The following is a 24,859-nucleotide window of genomic DNA, read 5'->3' as shown; positions in this document are numbered from 1 at the left end:
AAGGGCGAGGGCAATGAGGGAGTGGGCCATGGTGCTGAGGCAGCAGGATGGGATTGCCCTACCTGGGCACAGGGGTGCTCAGGAAGCAGGGGCTGCTGCTTGGAGTGAGCTGCAGGACAATTGGGAGCATCCTCGGCATCCTGGGGGCAGGAGTATGTGTGTGGGGGGGTGGGGGTGGGGAAGGTGTATGGCCAAGGAATCCCTGTGGAAGATGTTTGGGAGGCGCGGAGGAGCACGGAGTGTGCAGGGTTGGTTCTGACAGTGTGTTGCAGTGACACACGTGGCCACCACGGAGGAAGCTGGGGGAAGGGTCGGCGAGAGCTCTCTCTTCCAGGACCCCATACTTCCTCCACAGTGAAAAGCCAGATCCAAAGGGAAGGTGACCGCAGGGCACGGGATACAGGGAGTGGTGAGGAATGAGGTGCAAGACTGCCTTGTAAAGGTAGTGGGGCCCGACTGGGGCGGCTGCTTCTGCATCTGACTTCTCCCCAAGGGCCTGTTCTCGGGGTTGGGGGCCCACCCCAAGGAAGGCGTTCACTTTCTAGGGCCTGCGTGTAGCTACCACACCTGGCCTGAGGGACTGAACTGGTTCAAGTACCAGCTCTGCCACGGACTTGCTGCGCTACACTCACTCAGTCAGTTCATGCCTCTGGGGGAGCCTCTGAATTTGCTCATCTGTAAAATGGAGCCACTGACGGGGGGAGTGGGTACTCAGGGGACCTCAGGAAACACGCTCCTTTTTCAAGCAAGTGATGCCTCACCTCCCTCCCTGCTGCCCAGCTCTGAGCGTGCCAGTGGGTGGCCACGAGGAGCCCAGCGGTAGCCAGTTGGCAAATGAAAATCTGGCCTTGAGGACAGGGACGGGAGGGCAGGGCAGGAGTTCCAGGGGATGCTGGGAAATGGGACGATGGCCTTTGAATGTCTGGCAGTGGGGACTTGGGCCACCAGGGGAGGGTCCTCGGACTCCCCAGGTTAGGGACCCCCTTCACCCTTTAAACATTTCAAAACACCAGCTCTGTTTACTTCTTTCCACTCCGCACAAACGTACCTTTTCTCCCACGATGCCTGGCTCCCCGACCAGACCGATGAAGCCTGGCAGGCCCTGGGAGAAAACAGTGAAGTGGGCAGGAGGAAGCGGGGTGCAGTGTGAATGCGGCACCGAGCTAAGTTGTTGAGTTGTAAAGGCAGCTCCACCCCGTGTCCCCTGCCCGCGCCTGGTCCTCCCCACTGCCGAGGGCTCCCCTCTCTGGGCAACCAGGCTCTCACCCTCACTCCCCCAGATGGCTCTGAGATGGGAGCCAAGTGGTGGGGCCGCTGCCAGCATCGCGAGGAGAGCCACACATTCCTCCCGGGCCAGGAGCAGGCTGGGAGGCGGCCACGTGTGGAGGGGGTGGGGCAGGGGACCCACGCGCTGAGCTGTGCTGGCAAGAAGCCTGCCTGGAACAAATCTGTCCCCATCTTTCGGGGCCCCGGGGCTGTTTCCAAGGGAGGCACAGCCCTCTGGCTGGAGCAGAAGAAGACGAACAGGCTCTGCCAAGAGACCCGATGGGAAGCTAGGAAGTGAAGGCCTTTCTGTCTTCTCACAGGCTTCCTCTCTCCTCTCTTGCACGCACACACGCGTGCCCGCGTGCACACGGACACGGACACACACACACTGTTCCGGTTGCTCTGTGACTCCACAGGGGATGGGGGTGGAGGGGTGGCGTGAGCTGCTGCTTCTATCCCAGGGGGCTGCTGGCCTCGCTGCTGTAGCCCCCTGACCTGGCAAATTCCCATGCACACAGCAAGGGGCACATAAGGCCCCCTGGAAAGCAGGCCCGGAAGCCAGGGATCTCAATTTCTTTTTCAGGCCCCGAGCTCCTTCCTGCACCCTGAGGGGGCTTCCTGAGTGGCTCTGGGAGAAGCACACGTGTCTAAGAGAACGAAGAGGTGGGGAGATCGCACCCCCCACCCCCGCAACCTACCCTCAGCCCCTAACACGTGGCCAGAGAAGAACAGGACCCGAATGGAAACAGGTCCGCAGTCACATGCTCAGGAGGTAACTGGGGTGGACGTAGGGGTGGGGGTAGCAAGTCTTAAAAGACTGGCACTTGGAGATCTAAAAGGCAGCTCTAGCATGGTAATGTCGGCTAGTCCGCTGGGTTCTGTGCCCACACCCCTTCCCTCCACCCTGAGGCCCCAAAGAGGATGGCTGTGCTTGGGACACAGAGCCCCCTGACACCCGGCACTGCCACCACATGTGGGGACCCTGTGTCCGACCCTTGAGGAGTGAGGGTGCAGCCCGAGGTGTGAGGTCACAGCTGGCATGTGGCAAAGAATCACCCAGTGCCTGACCCCGGGAGCAGCTTCCTTTAAAGCACCAGCCGCGTCGACGATCGTAGCCACAACCCATGCAGTACTTCACGTGTGCCCAGCGTGTCTGCCTGGCACTTAACCTATGCAATCTGCCACGTAATCGTCAAGTGGGGGGCACCCCAGGGAAGTCTCTGAACCCCTCTCAACCTTGCCTGCAGGGTGGGGTGGGGGGTTGAAGGCCCTGACCTCCGGGGTGGGTTCAGAGGATCCGAGATTATGAGAGACACACCCAGCCACTCCACAAAAGTGCTCTCCCTCCAATCCCACCCGCAAGCTGTTTTTAAGGGGCACGGGGGTGAAGCCCGAGGGCTGCCCACCCCGAAAGCGAGCAGTCAGAAGATGCCAAATGCCGCCGGATGGAGGGGATAAAACCCACTCTGTCCAGAGGCCCCGGCTTCACTGGCCCAGGGACACAGAAATTTCATAGCTACTTTAAATTTATGAGTTGTTAGGGCCTGGAAGGCAGGCAGGTCATAAACCTCTAACAAGAAGCTAGACAGGATCCCAATGAATAAGGACCATACAACCAGTGGCCCGCTCCACAGCCCCACCGTGAGACGTCCCCACCCCCAGGGGACTGCCCGAGAACATCCTGGCAGGCCTCCTGCGGGTGGAGGCCAGGCGGAGGCCCAGGACAGCGGGGGATGCTTCTGTAAGGCACTGTGGGTACGGCTGGCTCCTATGGGGCTGGCAGGAGGGTGTGGGTAGGAGGCATCAGGCTCCCTACAGCCAGCACTGCACAGGCAGGACCTGGGCTCTGATTCAGGAGAGCAGAGGGTCCTGGACCTTGGGTGGACCACAGGCAGGGCCACTGTTTGCTAGGAGAGTCTCTCTCTCTCTCTCTCTCTCTCTCTCTCTCTCTCTCTCTCTCTCTCTCACTCTTTCTCTCTCTCTCTCTCTCTAGGTGCTGGGAGGTGTGAAAGAGAACAAGATGGTCATGGATCTCCACAGGGGCCAGATTTCTCAGAGTTAGGTATCTGTATGCTGGGCTTGCCCGATTGACAGAGGCTCCTGAAGGCTCTCAACCACGTCATCACCCTGCATCCCCAGCACCTAGGACAGGGCCCAGTCAGCAGCCAGCGACTAGGGCTCATAGGCAGAAGCAAGGCTTTGAGGACGTGGACAGAGTGTGATCTTGGGAATCCACAGACGTAGGTGTCAGGCTGAGCTCAAACGGTTATCACCTGTGTGATCTCAGGTAAATGACTCAGGCTCCCAGAGCCTGGGCTACCTCATTTGCACAATGGAGATAATAGCTCCTGCTGGGGGGTGCTGGAGAGAACAGCAGGTGTCGCGCAGGTTTGTAGCAGGTGCCCGGTCAATGTAGCTGTTGTCCTGCTCCGTGCGCTTTACAACTCCTTCTAGGTCTCCCTCCTCTGCTACGATTCTGCCGTAGCTGGAAATGGCTGTCCCCTCCCCCCACCCCACCCTCCCACCGTGACCACAGGGCCATGAGGACGGCAGGCCTCTCCTTCTTGCTTTGGCCAAGCTGGCTGGGAGTGCTGATGAGCCTCCAAGTTCCAGCTTTGCCCCTATCCAGCTTTGGCACTGTGATCCAATGTGTCCTTCATGATCCCAGGACTGCCGGTGTAGACTAGTATCCAGGGGCTCTGCCCCGGGGGCTCATAGAAGTCTACATGGATGGAATTCAGGGGGTCCGTGCATGGGGGAAAGGACAGTTTCCCATGTTCCTCTCCCCCAATTGTGGGACATCTATGAGTTTGTCAGGGGCATGTAATCGCCACAAGGCCCTTGTTGCTGCATAAGCCCACAAGATGGCTCGGGAAGGCTTGGCGCTTCTCTGAAATGAAGGCAGCTGTGGGCCTGCTGCTGTTTGCTGTTGCTAAATGGCCTCACGTCAACACTGTGGACACGAAGCGGGCACAGCCCAGTCCTGTACCTCCCTCCCAGCCATAGATGAGACGAAGCCCAGGCTCTCAGCCACCGTGCCAACCCATCTGGTTGAGAGTCTCCCTCTAGTTGGCCAACCCTCGACTTCACCAAGCATGCCCTCTCCTGCTAGCATGTCCAAAGACTGTCTTGACCCCCTTGCGTTCACTCCCGTTGTGCTTCCCAAAGATAGATTGGTTCGCTCCTCTGACCAAACCACAAAACAACCCACTTGCTATCTTGACCCTAGAGGACAGGAGATAACTGCCCGGATCCTATAGAACAAGGTAGAACTGACCCTGTGGGTTTCTGAGACTTTATGGGAGTACAGCTCTGGCTTTCTCTTTTGGAGCAGCTGGTGGTTTCAAACTGCCGACCTTCCGATCACCAGCCCAACTTGTAACCACTGCGACACCAGGGCTCCCATGCTTCTGACAGTCCATCGTCTATCTGACAATCTTCGCCAACCCCACAATTCAAAGACATCAATTCTTCAGTTTTCTTCACCCACTGTCTAGCGTTCCCATGCGTAGGAAATGATTGAAAATACCGTGGCTTGGGTCTTAGTTCTCAAGGCAGCATCTCTGTTTTATTTTTAACACATTAACACGGTCTTTTGCACCTGATTGACCCAGGGCAATACATCATCTGATCCCACGGCTGCCTCTTCCATGGGCATTGGTTATGGCTCTCAGGACAATGGAATCCTTGACAGCTTGTATCTAGTGGGCCCATCGTCGTGATGTTGGCTTGATGCACAGAGAGTACAATCCACACCACAGACTCCCATCCTGATCTTCATCAGCAAGGGCTTCAAGTGCTCCTCATCTTCAGCAAGCAAGGTTGGGTCATGTGCAGATCACAGGTTGTTAATGAGCCTTCCTCCAATCCTGATGCCATGATCTTCCTCATATGGTCCAGTTTCTCAGATCATTTACAGAAAGGCTACAACCCTGACACACCATCTTCCTGATTTAAAACCATACGGCATTCTCTAGCTCTGGTCCGACAGTGGCCTCGTGGTCTGTGTTCAGGTTCGATTTGAGCAGTCTAGTGCTCTGGAATTCCCACTTCAATGCTAGCCATAATTTGTTGGGATTCGCAGGATCTGGTGTCTTTGCACCATCAGTAAGGCACAGGTGAACACCTTTCTGGTATCCTCAAATTTTAGCTAAGAGCCATCTGACACCAGCAGTGATACCTCTCATTCCACGTCGTCGTCTCGGCGTGCCTGGCATTTCTGGGCAATTCCCTGTCCACACAATGGTTTTTAATCACCTTCAGCAACATTTTACTGGTGTGTGATGTTCATGATCCTGTTCAATAATCCCTGCATGCTGTTGGGCCAACTTTTTTTTGGAATGAGCACAAATAGGGATCTCTTTCCATTGTTCGGTCAGACAGCTGTCTTTCAAGTTCTTGGCAGAGATCAGCGAGAAGGTCCACACTGCATATTTATTGAAACATCTCAATGGATATTCCTTCTGTTCCTGGAGCCTTGTTACTTATTGGCGTGCCAATGCCTTTAGGGCAGCTGCGGCGTCTTCCTTTAGTCTAATCAGTTCTTGGTCACCTGCGACCTCTTGAAACGGTTGGATGTTGGTCCACTCTTTTTCAGTACAGTGACTCTGGCCTCCTTCGATGCTTTCCACGGTGTTAACTGTGCAAAGACTCTGCCAATGTTACAACTGGAGGCTTGAATTTCACTGTTCTTCAGCTCCCTCAGCATGAGAAATGTAGCATGTATTCTCCCCCCTTGGATTTCTGTTCGTCTTTCTCTATTCATTATAACTCTGTGCGGTACCTTCTCCAGCTGCCCTTTGAGTGCTTCTGTGCAGCGCCTTCGCTTAGCCATTGCTTTCATTTATTTGAGTTACTCTACATTCAAGAACAAGTTTCAGAGTCTCTTCTGACATCCCTGTTGGTCCTTTCTTTCTTTTAAATGATCTCCTTCTTCAGGTATGATGACCGTGACGTCTCCCCATGACTTCTCTGGTCTTCGGCCATTGATGCTGCATCACATCTATGGTTGAGATAATAGCCTCTCGGTCGAAACAGGTTATGCCCCAGGTGATCATTTGGCTTTGGTGGACTTTTCTTTTTCTACAGCTGCAGCTGGAGCTTGCCTGTGAGCCATTGATGGTTTGTTTCACAGTCAGCCCCTGGCCTTGTTTTGGGTAAAGATAGTGAATTTCTCCATCTCTTTCCACAGATGTAAGTGATTCGATTTCTGTGCATCCCACCCTGGGAGGTTTGTGCGTACAGCCATTGTTCACGTTGTGAGGAAAAATGTAAGGATATTAGCAGTGAATAAGTCAGTGGGCTTGAAGAGCGCTACACTGTGATCTCTGGTGGTGTTTCTGAAATCAACCACTGGACCTATTTTCCAGCTACAGATCCTCTCTGCGACCAGCTCTCGGATCCCAATGACTGGGAACTGGCCATGCATCCTGGCTGTACACTTGATCCAATTCAGATAAAAATCTCAATTTCTTCACCTTTAGTATTAGTAGTTGGTGCATAAAGTTGCATGATGGTCATATTAGTTGGCTTCCTTGCTGATGTCTGGGTATCACTCCATCACTGGCTGCATTGTACATTAGGGTGGATCTTAGAAGTCCTTTCTGATGATGAACACAAAGACATTCCGGCTTGATTTGACACTTCCGGCATAGTAGACCATAATACCTGTCTATTTCCGCTCATCAACGTCTAGAACATGCACCTGTAAGGGTTCCATTTAATTTAGACCATTTTTCAATTTTCCGATGTTTATATTTTGCATGTTTCACATACTGATTACTAATGGCTGTTTGGAGTTCTGTCTTATCATTTTGAGTCTTGCCACATCATCAAGCGGATGTCCCACATGTCTTACTCCACCACACCATTAAGGTCTACAATGAGGGGGCAGCGCTCATATGTCGAGGGCTCTCTCATCTGCGGGGCCTGCGATCCACCACTGTATCAGATAGTGCTTCTCTGCCATTCAGGAGGTATTTCAGAAATGGATCACCACGTCCTTTCCCCAGTCTGTCTCAGGCTGGAAGCCTCACTAAAGCCTGTCCACTGTGGGCGACCCACCTGCACATCCAATTAGCAGCTCCCTGCAGCATAGAAACATGGAAACCACGACAGTCTGACAAAGTGACAGGCAAAAGGCGGACGCTCCTGGCTAGATCTCATTATTTAGTGTATTCGTAAAGACACCTACCTAGAAATATATCATCTCCGCATTGGTTCGTAATCATATTGCAATACCATGGCCACCCTTGGTCCTCCTTTGTGTGTGTGTCAATTCTATTCACCTAAGATCTCTGTTCTGGAGAGACCTCCAAGGGGTCGGAGACATAGAAAAGTTAGGAGCACGTGGCTAAAGGAACTCCCCAGGACCATGCCGTGGACTACTAGGACACACGTGTCTGTCTTGGAAGAAGTACAGCCACAACCTCCTGAGAAGCAAGGGTGAGGAAACTTGTCTCGCTTGTTTTGGAGATGTTATCAGGACGTTCTGACCCCTGAAGCAGGCTATGTTGGTGAAACAGAGGGTGAGTGAACAGAGGAAGGCCCTCAGCGAGACGGACTGATCCCGGGGCAGCCACAGGACCCCGAGGCAGTGGGACAGAGTCCAGCAGTGCTTCCTTCTGCTGTCCACAGAGTCACTCTGGGTGGCAGCTGACTTGTTGGCACCTCACAACAATAGAAACCAGTGTGTCCTGGCATTCTAGGGCTCTGAGCATACACATTCCCTGGGGACCTACCCGCCTGCATAGCCAAAAATTTGAGTTTGCTTTTCCAGTCGGAAAACATATCCAGGCTGTGGCAGCCTTTCCAAACTCCCGGGCTTCCCACAGCATGTACTTGAATGATGCTGGAAAGATTTCAAAACTCCAAGCTGCCCCCCCCCCCCTCTTCTAGTTCCTCCCTCCTCCCTGACAGACGGGGCAGGTCTGCGGAGGAAACCCATCCTGCGCATTTCTCAGACCACCATGGGTGCTTCTCCAGACAGCAGCAAGGTTCTTCAGCTTCCCTTCTGCTCCCGTCTACCCTGCCCCCCTATCCCCAGGTTGCTGGGACTCTGGAGTGGGTGGGAGGGGGGTCCTTCATTACAGGAGCAGGAGAGAGCGTCACCTCCCACCCTTTGAGCCCAGATGTCAAGCTTCCAGGAGGCACGGGGGCCTGGGAAAAGGACTTGGAGCTGTCCGTCTCACCAGCGGTCTCTGTCCAGCACCCAGAGCCCTGGCACTTAGATCAGTGGAAAGCAGGGCCTCAAACCTCTCTCATGGCTAGTGGTCGCCTCTTCTCCTGTTCAGACCGCGGCCAGGCTGCCCACAGGCTGCGCCGCTGGTTTGAATTTCATGTTCTCTGTAATTTAGAGAGGCCTGGACCAACAGAGCTGGGCAAGCCGCTACACTCCAATCTTTGGCTTGCCCTTCGGTGCACTGAGGAGAACACACACACACACACACACACACACACACACAAAACCTTTCAGGACTCCTCCAGCGGCAAACTGCTTGGAGCGATCGCCTGAAGCCTCACTGGGGTAAGGCCGTGGTATCAGGCCTCGGGGACCAGGCCTCCCACCCAGTGACACCGTGTCCCCATCCCCGAGCAGGGAGGGTCAGTGGGCCTCCCCAGAGGGCCGGTCTGAGAACTGAGGGGGGTGGTGTATGCAGAGTGCTAAGCACAGAGAGGGAGGCATATTGGAACTGCTCCATACACAGAGACAGGCGGTTCAGAGACTCACCAGCTCGCCCATGGGTCCAGGCCGCCCAGGGTTCCCTGGCTCTCCCTGCAAAGAAACAAAGATGAGGGCCACTCAGGATAGCAGGTGGGTGTCTAGGCCTTCCGGGGGACTTGCCAAACTTTGTTTCATTGGTAGGGATGACCCGGGAATTTCATGACCAAAGTTTGGTTGTGGACACCACCAAACAAATTAGGGACAAAGGATGCTTAGACAGAACCGCTGGCCCCAGGGATGACCTTGTTAGCCACTCCTTCTGAGTGACCCTAGGCAGATTACTGAGCACCCTAATGCTTACAAGTGATCGAGGCTCCTATTAACCCATAACTGTTTTATGGAAGTGGAAGCGTAGGCCCGGAGAGATGAAGTAACCTGCCCAAGGTCACACAGGTGGGGCTAGACTTGACCCTTGGCCTACCTGACTTGAACTCCCATTCATCACACGGTTTGAGCTGGAGCACCCAAGACCCCAACCCACCTGAGCTCTGCTAGCAGCTCTGGCCTGACCATCACAAGTCTGCCTCTCACCGGGATGGGCTCAGCCTCCCCAGTGATCACGTGCGATCCAGTCTTCTTTGGGACGGGGGTCATTTCTACCTTTCACAGCCTTGTCTGTCAACTCCATCCCAGGCAGGGGTGGTTTGTAGATTCAGACAGCCAGAAGGAAAGGAGGCTGCCCTCTTGGATCCCCAAAGCCCCTGGAAATGGTAGCCGGGGCCCAGAGTAGTGTAACTCAATCTGAGTGAGCGGGACAGAGGTGGCTGGTCATGGGATAAGGCCATGGGCCCAATCTACCAGGCCTATCACTGCTCCCCCACAGAAGCACAGCTGGTGCCTGGGGGAGCCAGGCTGCCACCTCAGTGGGCAGGGCACGGGCTCAGAGCAGCCAAGTCTCTTCCACGCTCTGGCTCAAAACTGGACACGGTTCATTGCAATGCCGTCAAAGCGCTGGCCTCGCCCAGAGTCCTGCCCCAGACCTCATGCTCAGGCCAGGCTGTAAGGTGGGCCATTCCTGCCGAGGGGAGAAGAATGGAGCCCTGAGCCCGGGGAGCAGGAGACCTGAGGGTCCTCTGCTGGTTTTGTCCACTTGTAAACCAGGCCCGACAATTCCTGCTCCCCCCTGCCTCTCCCACCCAGGCCGATTCTCTTCCAATGACTTTTAAAAGGGAGAAAAACTGTTAACAAAGTCACACATTTTGGGGGTGAAGGCGGATTTTGGAAGCCGATAGTACAGCGGGCTGGCCCACATGGTGAATGTGATCGTCACACTGGTGCCTGCACGTACACACTGCCGAGCTGTGTGATGCTCACTGTACACATGGAGACAGACAGGGAGCCGGAGAAGAAAAGAACTCTCTTGTAATCCTGGATGCCAGCCTCTGCCATCAACCTTCCTGCCTCTGCTCTGGGCTGAGACGGGTCCTGGTCTTCCCTAGCTCTACAGCAAGGTCATCTTTCACCAAAACCAAACCCACTGCCACCGAGTTGATGATGACCCACAGCCATGCTACAGGCAACCCCGTGGCGTAGCTGCATTTCTGACTGCCATGTCCTCCTTCCACAGAGAGGCTGCTGGGCTTGAACCTCTGACCTTTGGTTTAGCTGCTGAGTGCTTAACCTTGGAGCCACACCAGGTCTCCTTGCTTCCCATTTGAGAGCCTGCTGGGCTCCCACCTGCCGTGGTATCTCCCCATCTCAACACTGAGACAACCCACGCAGCCACCTTGCTGGCTGTCTGACTCCTATGACGTTACACTCCGCTATGCACCACCACATCCTTGCCCCCCCCCCACCACCACCATTCCACAAGTGGCTGTGGGTACAGGCCTTGTCCTGGGTTGGCTCCTTCCCTCCTCTTCCCCTGGTCTTCTCATACCTCTGCTCCCCGCCCGCCCCCCCAAACCCAGCTTCCATCAGCTGACACTCAACACCCATGCCCAGCTGCTCTCACCTTCATGCCATCGGGGCCAGGCCTCCCAGGAAAGCCCTTCCGGCCGAGCTGGCCCTGCAACCGAGAAAGAGAGTAGGAGGGGCTGCTGGGGGCAGCGATGCTGGAGGACCAGGGCCTGGGGGACCTGGCATGGCGGAGCCACGGGCAGGGAGGGCCCCCGTGGTGCCAGGCTGATCCCAGTGGGGCAGTCTCCAGCCCTGAGCTCCAGGGAGTCCTCTCTGGGCTGCTCTCTTCACTTGTAAATGGGGGTGGTGCTCCCAGCTTCAAGGAGTGAGGGCAAATGAGGTGTGTTGACAGAGCATAAAGGGGCCAGGGGACCCTTGGGTGTCCCTGAGGCTCTTCCAGGAACTCACAAAGTCAGAGCAATGTCCCTCATAATCCAAAAGCCCCATTCCACTTTGCCCTCCCCAGCTTCTCTTGGGAGCTGAAGTGGAAGGAAGTGGTCCAGTATGGCAACAGGCTGCACGAAGAAGCAGGTGTGAACGGCCAGCTGGCTCTCATTAAACCAGATGTGAAAGAGATTTGCAAAAATGCTTTTCTTTTCATTTAAAAAAAGCGCCACTACTTTCGCTAAATTATTTTGCTTTGGATCCTATGGCTGCGTTCATCACCGCATTGTTTGCTGCAACGTGCAGTAGCTCGGTCTTCGTTGGAGATGAAACCACAGAGACGGTTCCTTTTCAATACCTGAGTGTTCACTACTATCAATGTGGTAAGTCCTCACAGCTGTGCCCCACACAGCCCAGAGCATTTTGAGGTCCTCAATAATTCTCAAGACCACTCTGACGCACGCCTGATGCACGGCTGCTTATGCCGTTGTTGGGGGTGTATGCAGAAGGTGGGCAGCCGGGATCTGTGACTTCCATGAGGCTGTGCAGAGCAGCAGGGAAAGGCGGGGCTGGGTCCCGCCCCCCAGTGATTTTGGTCTCTTGTGCCTCCCTTGTGGGAGACTCAGAGGGGAAATGGGCTCACAGCATCCAGCACACAGGAGGGGGCTTCCAAACGTGCATGGGGACTCCATTTCCCCAACCAGCAGGCGTGCTGCATGCCGGCCAGCGTGCCGCCTCTCCCCACCCACCTCTGGGTTCTATCCTAGTCCCGGCTGCTGTCTGGCTGGCCCCCCATCCTCCCCTGTGACATTACTGGCCTCACCAGCTGGACAGCTGACTCAGCTCTGACAAGGACACTCACCTCCACGCCGGGTGCCCCCGGAGGCCCCATGGGCCCCTCGTCTCCCTAGAGTGGGGGAAGACAGAGGTAAAAGGGAGGCAGTTAATCCAGTGGGGCTCTTAGAGGATTAGTCCTTTTGGGAGGAAAAGAGTGGGAAGAGAGAAGCAGGGCTCCTGGTCCACCCGCCAGACACACCCAGAGCCACAGCCTGGGCTTCTGGATAAATGGGGGTGCGGTGGTATCAACTGAATGTTATCAGCGCAGGTTCAGGGCAGAGCTGTGTGTGCTGTGGAACAGAGCCCGAGCCCGAGCCTGCCGCTCCCAGGTGCAGGCTCCATCCTGAGCTCAACCAGTCTCCCTGGTCACTTGCCTTCCACATGCCTCAGTTTCCCTGTCTGTGCATGGCACAAAGTGGAGAAGATCGAGCTTAAACATGAGGACTGGCTTACACTGAACTACTGGAGGCCAGAGATGAGGCCTTACCCTCTCTGGAAACCAGGGCCCAGCACTGCTGCCGAGGATGGCACGTGGGTGTTCGCGTGGGGAGAACTGAATTAGAGTGTGGGGCTGAATGAGCAAGCGCACTGGTAAATTCATAAAGCCTGGAGCTGGTGCTGCCTAATGGGCTTCCAGGGGATGACTCAGGAAGACAGACGTAGGCTCACACTGCCGCCCCCCCCCCACCCCTACCCCTTCTGAACCACAGGGACACTCCAGACTCTCCCGCTGGCCCAGGCAGCCTCCAAACTGGCTGTTCTGGTAGGGCAGGCCTAACCAAGGAGCTCCCTCTGGAGCCAGTCCCCCCCGCCCCTGCCCCCCAGCTTCCAGGAAAGGCCCCATGTGGTGGCTCCCAGCGAAAGCACTAGAGCTGGGATCCTACCAAACCCACACCCAGCCCTGAGCAGGGCTCCATGTCAGCAGGATGCCTGCCTGCGGTGAACAGTCCCAGCCCTCTGCCTCCTCTCCCAAGACTGTGGGTCGGGACAGCCCTGGGTCCTCGCCAAGGTGAACTGGGGAGGAGCACTAGGAGGGGCTGGGCATGAGCAGAGCAGGCCTGCAGGGAGGACTGCACCCTGACCCTGGATCCCCTGCAGCCTCACACACGAGGGATCAGGCAGGCCTTTACACTTGCTGGCTGTGTGACCCTGTGCCAGGGGTACCACTCTCTGGGTGCCAACCCCCGGGCCTGGGCACACGGACGGTGGCAGCACAGGCTTCCACCACAAACTTTGGACTCAGGCAGGCCTGGGTTGGAATCCATGCTACCTGCTGCTCACCAGGGGACCCCTCCTTCGGTCTCACTTGGCCTCATCACGCTAAAGGGGGCTGCCAAGCCCACCGCAGTCCCACAGACATAAGCCCTCCTGAAGGGTGCTATGATGCCCATGAGCAGTGAGGGTGGCCCTGGGAGAGAATGGGCAGGGTGGGGTGGGGTGAAGAGAGCCTCTGAGGGAGGGGACACACTCTTGGACACCAGAGCCGAGCAGGGGCCTAGAAGGGACAAGGAGGAACTGGAGGCAGTTTCCCACTGAGGGCTCTCCAGCCCCAGCTCAGTCCTCACTATTAGGACAGGGGTGTCCCCAGTCAGGGTGGACGTGGTGGAGTGGATGGGCATGGGGGTGTTCATTGGGTAGGGCCAGGTGGTCTCACCTCTGATCCCAGCTGCCCTCGGGGTCCCGGCAGACCTCGAGCTCCAGGCTTCCCCTGGAGAGAAGGGGACAAAAAAAGTCTCCATCAGGAGCAGACAAGATGCCCCCTCCTCCCAAGCCAGCCCTGGAAGCCCGAAGCTGCCAACTCTTCACTGGCGGGTCACCGACCAGGGCAGCCGCTCACCTTCATGCCTTCGGGGCCATTGTCCCCAGGGATGCCAATGTCGCCAGGGAACCCCTAGGGGAAAGCAGAGAGAAGGGTCATCCGCAGGGCTTGTGAAGGGCGTGGGGCTGACCTGGGCTGCCACCCGTCATGCTGACCCTGGCCCAGAATCCGCACCTCCCAATGGGGAGGGCAGTGTCAGCAGGGACCTCAGAGTTGCTGAGATGATTAGATGAAGGTGTGGGCAAGCACTGGCCAAAGGGACAGCCTGGGGTCTCCTGCTTCACGTGCTGCTCAAAAGCAGTTAGGGGGCAGGGTGGGGGTGTGGCGTGTGTGTGAAGGTGTCACTCCACCTTAGGCCTAGAGGAGGCTGGGTAGGGCCTGGGTAGCACCCACCCCCACCCCGGGGTTTCCAGCCCTGTCCAAGACAGCCCATCCTGGGTCTGCAGGGAGACCAACTGCAATTGTTTTCAGCATTGGCTGTGTCCGCCAAACAGCTGGGAGGCTCACTGCTGACCAAGCCCACTCCCATCACAGTGGAAATCCCCTGCCCTCCGGGCCAAGTCTGATGGACACTGCCCACACCACCACTAGGAGCCTGCTGCCGCCTGCCCAGCTGGATTGGCCAACTGCCACATGGAAAATCCTTCCTGACATGGAGTGGACTCCCCTCCCTCATCTCTCAGCATCCCTGCCCTGCCTCTCCGGCCCTGACAGAGCATGGGGACTCCGCTTGCCCACAAAGGCCTTGTATCACGTGAAGGCTGGCCACCCCAGGCCCAGGAGCAGCCCCCTCTTCTGTCCCCTCACCCCTAGTAGCCAGGGTCCTCCGCTGCACAGCTTCTGCGGTGGGTGGTATTCCCGGGAGAGCGCTCTGAGTAGCGGGAAGCCCAAGGGGGACTGTGACACACACACCCCCCAGGATAGTATGCAAAGCCCCACTCTTGTGTTAGGGTGACCTGTGCTAATCCAGCCTGAGCCTCATGGCTCCCAGGGCAGCCCCAGTCCTCTCTCTCAGTTCTCTGCCAGCTGAAAACTGGAGTCCCCGTAGCCACAACACCCAACCTGCGTCTCTCTCTCTCTCTTCCAGCGTTCCAGTAATTTCTGCTTTGTTCCAACCTACATACCCTCTCACATGTCTCACCATGAAAAGGCAAGAACGCTCCTGGGTGTGGAGCCAACATAACACATTAAAAGTAATTTTCTTTAAGACGGAGCCTCAAGACCCCATCGATCAGAGACTCGGTGTGCCCCTCTGCAGGCAGGCCTGGCAGCGCCCCGCAGCGGCCTCAGCCTCCCCATCTGAGAGAGGGTGCTGCGGTGCGCACCTTACAGAGCTAGTGGGAGGCTCCGACTGGGTAGGTGAGGAAAGCCCTCTCCGCTCAGTGCCTGGCCCTCAGGAAGCACTCAATAAAATCTGCATCCAAAATGACGCAGGGTCCGGAGTCCTGAGAAAGCAGCCAGCGGCTGGGCGGGCCTGCTCCCTCCATCTGGCCCATTGATGAGTGAGAGATAAAACTCAGCTGGAGGCAGGATTGGAAATGGGCTCTGGGGAAGGAGGCAAGCGACAGGGAGGCCGGAGGTGCTGTCAGCTTCCGTCTTCAGCCAGTTGCCTGGGTACCGAGGCCACCACTGATGCAGGACAGGAATAGGGGAGAGGCAGACCCCAGACTTGTCAAGGGACCCTGGGCAGAGCCAATCACCATCACAGTGACCCCAAGGAGGTGGCTGTGCTGGGCTCTGTGGCTCAGTTTCCTCATCTGTGAAACGGCGGTGGTCACACAGGTAGGGGGGCCAGGCAACAAGTTCCCACCCCTAAGCGTCCACCTAGGTCCTTCCTGAGAGCCAGTGAGCAGGCTTCGCTTAAACTTCCCTGGCCAGACCACTGGGAAATTCCGACTCCCAGTGACCAGGCGGGAATCAGGGCCATGGCCAGAGGAGAGGGGCCAACACCATCTGTCTAAAGATAGGACTTTGCTGGGGCCAAAGTCAACACAGTGGAAAGTCCGAACTTGCTGTAGTTTCAGGAAACATTCCCTCACCCATCCGGGCCGTCCCAGGAGTCATCTTTGGAGGGGACCAGACATCTAGCAGAGCCAGACTTTTCTTTCAACTGGAGAGACCCTGCAGATGGCCTAGACCCAGGAGGGCCGGGGTGCTGCCGATCCTGAGACCCACAGCCCTGCTTCCTGCTCTGCCTGGTTCTCTAACTCCACTCGGAGGAGAGGGAGACAGGAGAAGCCACCAGCTCCTCCTGGGAGCTGCTCCCACTGTAGGGAAGGGCCGCAGAGCTCATTCCGTGGGCAGAGGGTGGGGAGCGCTAGCTGAGGGCCCAGACAAGAGAGCATAGCTGGCTTTCCAGTCAACGCCTGGAGTGGCTGAGGTCCCACAGGCTGGAGGGGAGCCTGGGGGCCACTTCTTGTCCTTGGGTGCTTTGAGTGTCCCTGGGCAAACTGGAAGAGGCCCCCCCCTGAGAGGAATGAATGCTGGCCTAGGGAGTTCTCTGCCGTCTCTCACTTGCTATGTGTCCTCTGGCAAGTCTCTCCCCTTCTCTGGGTCTCAGTTTCCCCAGGACAACCCCCTGTCCCAGGAGCCAGCCAGCCAGAGAAATAGGAGCATACCTCAGGTCCAGGGGGCCCCGGAAAGCCAAGTGGTCCTTTGTCTCCAGCTTTGCCCTACGGAAGAGAAGGGGTGGCAGGGAGTGGGTAAGCACAAGCCCACCGGCTCCCTGGGTTAGTCTCCTGGTCCGGCTGGCTGGGAAAGGCCGGGGCCCTGTGCACGCACTCTGCCTAGCCACACGGATGGAGATGTTGTGCTTCCTAGTCACAGGGTGAGGGAAATGGCCTCTCCTCGAGGACCCTCGGTCTCCGCGCCTGTACAACGGGAGCCCTAGCAGTCCCCTTGCCCTCCTGGGGGCTGCTGGCAGCCTTCAGAGAGACGGTGCAGCGAGTGTCTGAGCCACATGGTCACGCTCGGAGACGCCTGCTCTTGTTAATAGCACCACGTATTAGTAACGTGACTAGCGTCCACGAGGCAGTAAAAACCAAAGTACAAAACCAGTTGAGATGGTGGTAGCCCCAGGCCCTCAACAGCAGGGCTGAGCTCTAAGGGGGTGTCAAGGCCGCGGGCTCACATGGCCAACCTTTCTAGTAGTTATGATTCCCAGCAGAACCCTGCTGGTGTCTAGCAGCCATCTAAGAGGCTGGTCCCCAGTGGCCTCTCTGTAACGAGGGCAAGCACTCTTCCCTGCCCTGCTCAGCGTGTCCCTCGGCGCTGCAGAGGAAGGTCCGAGTCCGAGGTGTGAAGGACCTGCCCTCCATAAGTACGACTGAGGTCAAGGTCAGGGGTGTGGGAGGAGGTACTTACCGGAGGTCCTGGCTTCCCACGTGCACCGGGGAACCCTGGCATACCCTGGCTTCCCTGGAAAAGACCCAGAGGGCTGGAGTTGGGGAGGGGCAGACCGCGGCCAGCCAAGCCAGGCCTGGAGGACAGCCACCCCACTTTGTTCACTTGCAGGCCCCAGTTTGGTGCACACCCGCCCGGGTCCTGGCCCCTGGGCCCCAAGCAGGCACTTTATGCTCAAGTTCCCTGGGCAGGGGGTATGAGGGCAGCCCTGTGTGGCTCCTCCTAACACAAGCCCAGGAGACACCAAGGCCTGGGCAGGGCAGCCCATGGGAGGGAGGTTGGAAGAGGGTGAACTAGCCAACATCTGGGCCTCATTGACTGGCGGGGCAAGGGCCAGATGTTGGCCACGGTGCTGGACTCTGGCAAAAAGAGGAGCTCGCCCTAGCAGGCGTGTGGTGGGGTGTGGAGAGTCGAGGAGGCCCTGATTGGTCCCAGGGGCGGGCGATCAGTCAGGAAGGCCTATTATTCAGTGCATGTGCCAGCCCTCAACGGCGGCTGCTGGGTCAGGACCCTGAGCCCAGCTCTAGCAAGGAAGGATAGGGCCCTGCCCCAGGGACTCCGGTACACGTCCGGGGGGAAAAGGCAGTCCAATCAGAGGGGCAGGCATGCTGCTCAGGTGTCTGGAGCAGGAAAGGGCCCCTCCCCAGCCAGGTGCAAGAGTGACAACCGAATGGGGCCCAAAAGGCCAGCCCTGCAGGGCTGGGTCAGCCACAGAGGCGGGGCGGTAGGTGGTCCAGGTGGAAGCAGTAAGTCGCAAAAGCCCCGAGGTACCCTAGGCAGCCGAGTGAGGTTGGAGTGGAGGACAGAGGAGGGCAGAAGGGTCCTGGGAGTCCAGGGTGTGGGGCCAAGTCTTTACTGTGGGAGCAGATGAGAGCCACAGACAATCCCTGGACACAGAGCAGAATTGCTTCTGCCGTCTGGGAACAGTGAGAATGAGAAACTGGAGAGCAAGTGGCCGGGCCCTAGAAATAAGAGAGGGCTTCATAACGGCCGTGGCAAAATGGGATTGGAAGATACTGGAATCTCTCCATGAACTTGTTGAAGCCCCCTGTTATGCTAGCAAGTTGCGGCACAGTGTGGGAAAGAGGTGGTCAGAGTGGCTTGGGGATGGAGGGGACAGGCTGTTGGAAAGGGACTCCTCCCACAGGAGACCCTGGCTCTGAGGAGGAGGTCAGGACAGGAGGGCTTGGGGCAGGGATGAGAATCAGACGCACTAACCTTGTCTCCTTGGAATCCGGGGTCCCCTGACACACCTGGAGCCCCGTGTTCACCCTAAATGCACATCAGCAAAGACGGTTACAATGGGCACCGTGGTGAGCTGGAGTCCTCCCCAGCCTCCAGACCCAGCAGTCAGGGTGCAGTGTCCACCTGACCATCAAGGGCCTTGTTAGAGTACAACACAGCAGGCTGCTGCGGGGAGGTTAGCACCTGCTGGGGCCAGCGCACGCCGCTGAAACGGCTCTAAGGGATGCTAAACCAGCCCCAGTCACCAGCCCTCTCCTGGAGAACTGGTAGTACTAGGACAGACAATTTCTTGATCCTTCCACCTCTTCATCTTCAACCAACGCTGTCACACGGGGAAGTGCAGCCTGGGCCCTGCACCCTGGTGGCTTCTGGGGGCTTGCCCCTGCCTCCTGATACTGCATCACCAGGCTGGGAGCCCTCGCCTCGGCTTTCTGTTGGGATTTCTGGGCCTGCAACCCCTCCCTCACGCACGCAGCTGCGACTGAAAGGCTGGAGGTGCAAGTCCGCCCCCTCAGGCACCTTGGAAGAAAGACCTGGAAATTGGCTTCCCAAAGCATCAGCCATTGAAAGCCCCTTCACAGCATCCTCCTCATCTGACACCCAACTGCCTTGTCAGGGGCGCAGGGGGTGGGGGAGCTGCTAAACTGGGTATTTCTGCTCTAAGCGGATGTCGGGGGCACAGACTGGGTATCCCCATTCTGATGATCAGAAGCCAGTTCTGCTGCCTCCCTGCTTACAGCCATGTTCTGCCCACTGAGACCAACACCCCAGAAGGGAGCTGGGGCAGACATAGACGGGCCCATATGAAGAACTGTCTCTCACAGCCTTCCCCACGCCCAGCTTCCCAACTGAGGAACAGAGGGCCAACAGGCCTCAGAAGGCAGAGGCACGGGCCTCAGAAGGCAGAGAGGAGAGCAAAGTCCAGGAAGGATAGGGAACCTCAGAGAGCCCGCACTGAGCTGCTGCGGCCACAGCAGGCGGCAGGATGGTCCTGGGAGATGGAAAGCCAGAATGGACTTACTTTGGATTTTCCAGTTTGGAAAATCCTGGCCCATATCCTAGCGTCTAGAGAACTAACGAACACTTTTTTGTTGTTGCTAATGTCCAAGAGGTTTAATGTCCAAGAGGGGGGTAAACATAGCTTTTAAAGGAAAATTTAAAAGCCACATAAGCAGTCAGGACCATTGGCGGTGGCGGGGCGGGGAGGGGGGTGCGGCGGGGAGGAGGCGCCTCCAGCACTGGGAGTGGAGGGAAGCAGGCTGTAAGTGGGACAGGGGCCAGGCTGGGTCATGGAAAATGTGGGCTTCCAGGCAGGAGCGACCACAGAGCACCAAGGGCTGGCTCTGTCATGCAAAGGGAAAGTGAGGGGACAGGAGGCTGATCAGACATAAGACTTGCCTTTTCTCTCCCCCAGAAACTGACGGGGTTTTCTTAAAAGCTATGGGAAGGGAGACCATTTCTTCCTGCTGCCCCCACCCCCTTTCTTTCCCAGAGCTTTGACATTTCTCCATGTCCCCAGCCCCACCAGTCAGTGAGCCAACTGAGCTCAGTATATACACGTAACACATTCATTTCCATGTTCCTCAAGAAGTGGGGAGCTGGCGGCCAGTTCTGCAGAGGGACCTATAAAAAGCTCCTTCCCACCCTCCCCGTCCCCCACCCCCGATTGCCTTTCTCTTGCCCTCGTCCAGGACATCAGCCTTTCCAGCACACTGAAATCTCTAGTCTCGAGCCTCGGGAGAAGCAGGTAGCTGCGGGGAAACGCTACCCCCCCAAAAAAAACCCTTAATCTAGAGAGGGGAGGGGGGGGCAAGCAGCCAGCAGGGTGGAGTCAGGGGGCCAGAGCTGGAGTGTGGAAGGCAGAGGGGCTGGGTGTGTGAGCTACAGCCCCACGATTCTAATTTCCCCTGGTAAATCACTGTCTCCTTTACAATGAGGCAAATCTCCCTTCACTGGGGCTCAGCTCCTCCATCTCTAAGGGGCAGGCAGTGAAGGCGGTGGCCCTCCTTGCGCACCCCCCTGCCCCCACCCCCGAGGCCTCATCAGCAATGACCTCAGCTCGGCATGGTCTGAGTTTGAATCCTGACACTAGCCTCGGGCCAGCTTCCAATCCCTGGGAGAGGCTGTCCAGGCTGTGCCTGGTACTCCAGGAGAGCCACCTGAAGACAGGTGCAGAAAGGGGATCTGGAGGCTCAGCTTCTGGGGGATACTTGGACTGCTGCACCAGAGCCCCCCGGAATTCCTGCAGAATGCCACATGGAGGTCCCCGCGGGACATGGAGGAGACGGGCACAGAGCAGGGCACCAGAGCCACATTGCGTCTGTCCTCCCCGCCGCTGTTCTTGGGCCCTTGGGCCCCACTTGTGCATGTGACTGTGAGCTGGGCGCTGGGAGGGTGCGTGGGTTCAACTGCAGGGCTGTTTAGGGAACATATGGCTAGTGTACATCCCACCCCCACCCACTCCCTAGAGGCAGCTAGGAGGAGCCCCCAGGAGCTCCGAAGCCTGCTCTGCGTTTCCGGCTGTAGAATCAGAGCACATGTGCTTTGGGGTGGGTTCCAAATTCCATAGCAGGACAGTCCCTGCGGTTTTATGTCCTCTGAAGCCTCTCCCAGGCACAGGACCCCAGCTGCTGCCTGCCTCAGGACCTCATCTAAGTGCCCCAACTCCATGGCCCCTGGCTTTGGCCTCAAGGTCCTGGTGCTGGCAAGGCTGGATTCAGATAGACTGAGCTTACCCTCCCACCCTTGATCTCACTTCTCTCCATTCCCCGAGTGAGCTCTCTGGCTGAAACCTTCATGTTCCCAGAGTCCCCTGCGGGTCTCCATGGGGAGTGGCAGGAGTGGAAGGCAGGTGAACAGGCAGCAGCAGCAGTGTTGAGGTAAGAGGGGGTTCACATGCAGATAAACACAGTGCAATAAGGGAGTATTCCGATCACCTTATCACCTTTCAGTCCGGGCTCCCCCACGTTCCCCATCAGTCCCTGAAAGACAAAGGCCCGTGATCAGTTGTGAGGGAGGCTCAGAGTGACAAAGGCCAGGAACCCCCAGGCACCCTTAACCCTCAAGCCCAGTGCTCAGCTTTATCCTACCGGAACGGAGACCCTGACCCCCATCTCCCGAGATAGTGGAGGATGAGAAGGGGCATTAGACTCGGGAACCCCTGCTGACAGGGTGACAGGAGCCTGTGGGCTGTGCCGCATGCCCACTCGCCCAGGGCTGTCATCCTCACAATGTGGCATAGCACCTCGAACCCCTTTCCTCTTGCCAGGGATGTCATGAGCTCAGTAGCACTCAGACACGGCTGCTTCTGCCCCTGGCCATCTCCCTCCCTGACTCGAATTCCAGCACCCAGAGGCCCAGGACCACAGGGGGCTCATGCTCAGCCTGAGAACCAGCGTCCAGTAAAGATGGTTGCCACAGACATCAGGCAAACAGTGACTGTCTGGGTCAGAGAAGACCTGAGTGCCTGCCATGCCCTGGTGCCCACTCCCCAGCCCTCCCTCCAGACAGCCTCCCTCCCTCCCACAGCCCTCACTCATGCAGGTACCAAAGACTCTCTTCCTTGGGATTGAAAGGAGTGAGTGGATAAGGCCCCAGTTAAGGGATGGCTCCCATTTACCTTCATGCCTTTGGGTCCTGGGTAACCAATAGGACCCAATGATCCCATGTCACCCTGGGGAGAGAGAAGGAGGTGATGTTGTGAGAGACAGCCTATGGGAGGCTGGCCCCAGAGCATTGCGGCCTGAGGGCCCTGTGGCTGGGCTTTCATGGACAAAGGCCTCTGGACATATGTGGGCACTGAGCACCTCTCATTCTATCTACCTCCCTGGAAGTGCTGGAATCATTTCTGGGTTGCTGCCTCTGCACCCCCTGACACACTTCCTCCTTCCCCTGGGGAGCAGGAGAACCACACTAACTCAGGGACCTGGGCTGCAGTGGACTCCTTCAGACCTCAGTCTCCCCACCCGTAGGCCGAGGGCCGTGATCCCTCCACCCCAGAGGCAGCGAAAAGGCTAAAGATGGCACAACTCGGGCCTCCCGGCCAAGGGAGAGGGCGGTGCTTCCTGCTTGCCGGAGAGTCGGTCATGTTTGTGGAGCGGTGAGGAGTGGGCTGCCAACCCCAGAAACCTCCGAGCCGGAGACAGACCATAGGATGCCGACATCAGCTGGTAGGCCTAGACCACGGGCAGGAGACCCAACTTCTTCAATGGCGACCAGCTCGAACGCACCAGCTGCCTCTCCAGGTTCCCCAGGAGGAAGAGGCGGCTGTTTGCTCCCATAAAGGGAGATGCAGCCTCAGAAACCCGAAGAAGCAGCAGGAGCCTTATTTTCCTGCTTTGCCAGGTCACTCACTCTGTGCTGGACTCCACCAGACAACCGGGGTGACCTCTCGGAGCCCCTATTTCTTCATCTAACAACCGGAGACCCGTATTACCTCCTCGGACCTAACTGCTTGCAGGTGTCCAGCTCACGGTCACTGAGCCAATTCTGACTCCGCACCCACCTGCAGGTCAGCGAACTGCCCCCAGAAGGTTTCCAAGGCTGTAACGGTTCCAGGAGTGGGCATCCACCTCTCTCTCTCTCTGTTTCTCTCTCCCCCCTCCCCAGGAGAGCTGATGGTGATGACATTCACACCACCAAGCCTGAGGAAGCAGCTGGGAGCTTCATGCTATCCCACCAGGCTCCTTTCACTAGCTAACACGTATCAAGCACCTGGCAAGGCGGGGAGGCATTTGGGGTAGACACAGCTTGGGGGTTGCTACGAGGAGTCACTGCGGAGGCTCTGGGGGAAGATCTCTGGTCCACTTGCTCTAAACGGGCTGCCATCTTTCCCCCAGGCTTCACACTTCTGCCCACTCCTACTGCTGTTTTCCTCCTCAGGCCAGGCCCTGCCGCAGTGCCCCCACTCCCCGAAGATATTTTCTGTTCTCCCTATTCCAGCCTCTGGGGCCGATCCAAGTGTCTAGCTGCTGTAGGGCCTCCATCTATGCACTTGGCCCCTCTGACCCTCCGTCTCCCACTTCTCCAGGCCAGATCAGCGCGCGAGCCTCAGAGAGGAGACCGGGAGCACCCGCGGCTGCCACAGGTAGCCAGGCGTGAGAAATGAGGGCTCCTAGCTCAGCCTCCTGGAGACCGCATCGCAGAGGGAGGCGTGGACCATGAATGGAAATCTGCATTGCAGCCTGTCTCCCACAGTTGGGCAGTGCCATGGAGTGACCCTGCTGGTGGAGTGGGGACCATGATGACTGTCCCACAAGGCGCTCTGGTGGCACACATGGTTAGGTGCTTGAAGATCTGCCAAAAGGCTGAGGTCATGCCCACCTTGGTGGGAGACAGGCCTGGCCTTCAGCTCCCATCCCAACACCGCCGGGACAGCTGATGGGGCCAGTCCCACTGTCCTGTAGTGTCACCATGAGTCAAAACCCAACCACACCTAAAAGAGCAGCCCTACCCTGGCTCCTACCCACCCCCACCCACCACTGGCCGTGTCCCTCTGGCAAAACACTTCCACTTCCCTCTCCAGGCATTACAATGCCGCTGGATGGGACAGGGTTCCTCAACCTCGTCCAGCTCAGCGGTTCTCAACCTGTGGGTCGTGACCCCTTTGGGGGTCGAACGACCCTTTCACAGGGGTTGCCCAAGTTATCACCGTAGCACTATGACAGTGATGACGTAGCAATGAAAATAATGTTATGTTTGGAGGGGCCACCAGCACGTGAGGAAGTGTATGAAGGGGTCGTGGCATTAGGAAGGGTGAGAACCACTGCTCTGTCTGGACCTCTGCTGAGAAATCCTGCTTCTAGCTCTGCCCGCAGCGGCCTGAGGTGGTCTACCAAAATGGTTCACTACTCGCTGGACTCAGAAAACCCCACAAAATCATGCAGATCCACAGGGCTGGACCTTCGGGTCCATTTTAAGACCACCTGTGAAACTGCCCAGGCCCTCCATTGTTTGAAAGCAGCAGCAGTGTCACAAAGGTGGAGCCGAAAGGTGTGCACAGGCCACACAGTGGAGCTGAACCAAGGGTCGGTGGCCCCGAAGGAGGGAATCTTGGCTGCACTTGCTGCAAAATGCAGAGACTAGCCACTCCGGCCTCCCAGATTTGCCTCTGCCGCCAGAGCCCAGAGCTCACGATGATCATCTGCGTGTGTGCGCAGGTGGCTGTGGCCTGTCCACCCACCAGGTTGAGGGCAGCCCCCCAAGAAAAGCAGCTGCATGGACAGATGGGAAAGAAGCCTGCACCCTCACCCCGGCAAACCCTCTGGGGAAAAACCTTGCTGGGC

General features: G+C 57.4%; 1 protein-coding gene across 1 annotated transcript in view; it reads right to left on the bottom strand.

The window, feature by feature from the left end:
* COL27A1 (collagen type XXVII alpha 1 chain) overlaps nucleotides 1-24,859 on the bottom strand; it is a 136,202-nt gene that overhangs the window by 50,588 nt on the left and 60,755 nt on the right. The window contains exons 15-25 of the mRNA XM_075560363.1: nucleotides 22,195-22,248; nucleotides 21,512-21,556; nucleotides 18,549-18,602; nucleotides 17,292-17,345; nucleotides 16,547-16,600; nucleotides 13,947-14,000; nucleotides 13,764-13,817; nucleotides 12,135-12,179; nucleotides 10,944-10,997; nucleotides 8,996-9,040; nucleotides 1,049-1,102 (exon numbers count right to left, since the gene is read on the bottom strand). Of these exons, the coding sequence (XP_075416478.1) occupies nucleotides 1,049-1,102; nucleotides 8,996-9,040; nucleotides 10,944-10,997; nucleotides 12,135-12,179; nucleotides 13,764-13,817; nucleotides 13,947-14,000; nucleotides 16,547-16,600; nucleotides 17,292-17,345; nucleotides 18,549-18,602; nucleotides 21,512-21,556; nucleotides 22,195-22,248 (567 nt within the window). The remainder of the gene's footprint in view (nucleotides 1-1,048; nucleotides 1,103-8,995; nucleotides 9,041-10,943; nucleotides 10,998-12,134; nucleotides 12,180-13,763; nucleotides 13,818-13,946; nucleotides 14,001-16,546; nucleotides 16,601-17,291; nucleotides 17,346-18,548; nucleotides 18,603-21,511; nucleotides 21,557-22,194; nucleotides 22,249-24,859) is intronic.

Source organism: Tenrec ecaudatus, chromosome 10 (assembly GCF_050624435.1).
Source record: "Tenrec ecaudatus isolate mTenEca1 chromosome 10, mTenEca1.hap1, whole genome shotgun sequence".
Lineage (NCBI taxonomy): Eukaryota > Metazoa > Chordata > Mammalia > Afrosoricida > Tenrecidae > Tenrec > Tenrec ecaudatus.
Note: the sequence above shows the minus strand (reverse complement) of the source record. Positions and strands in the feature narration are given on the sequence as shown.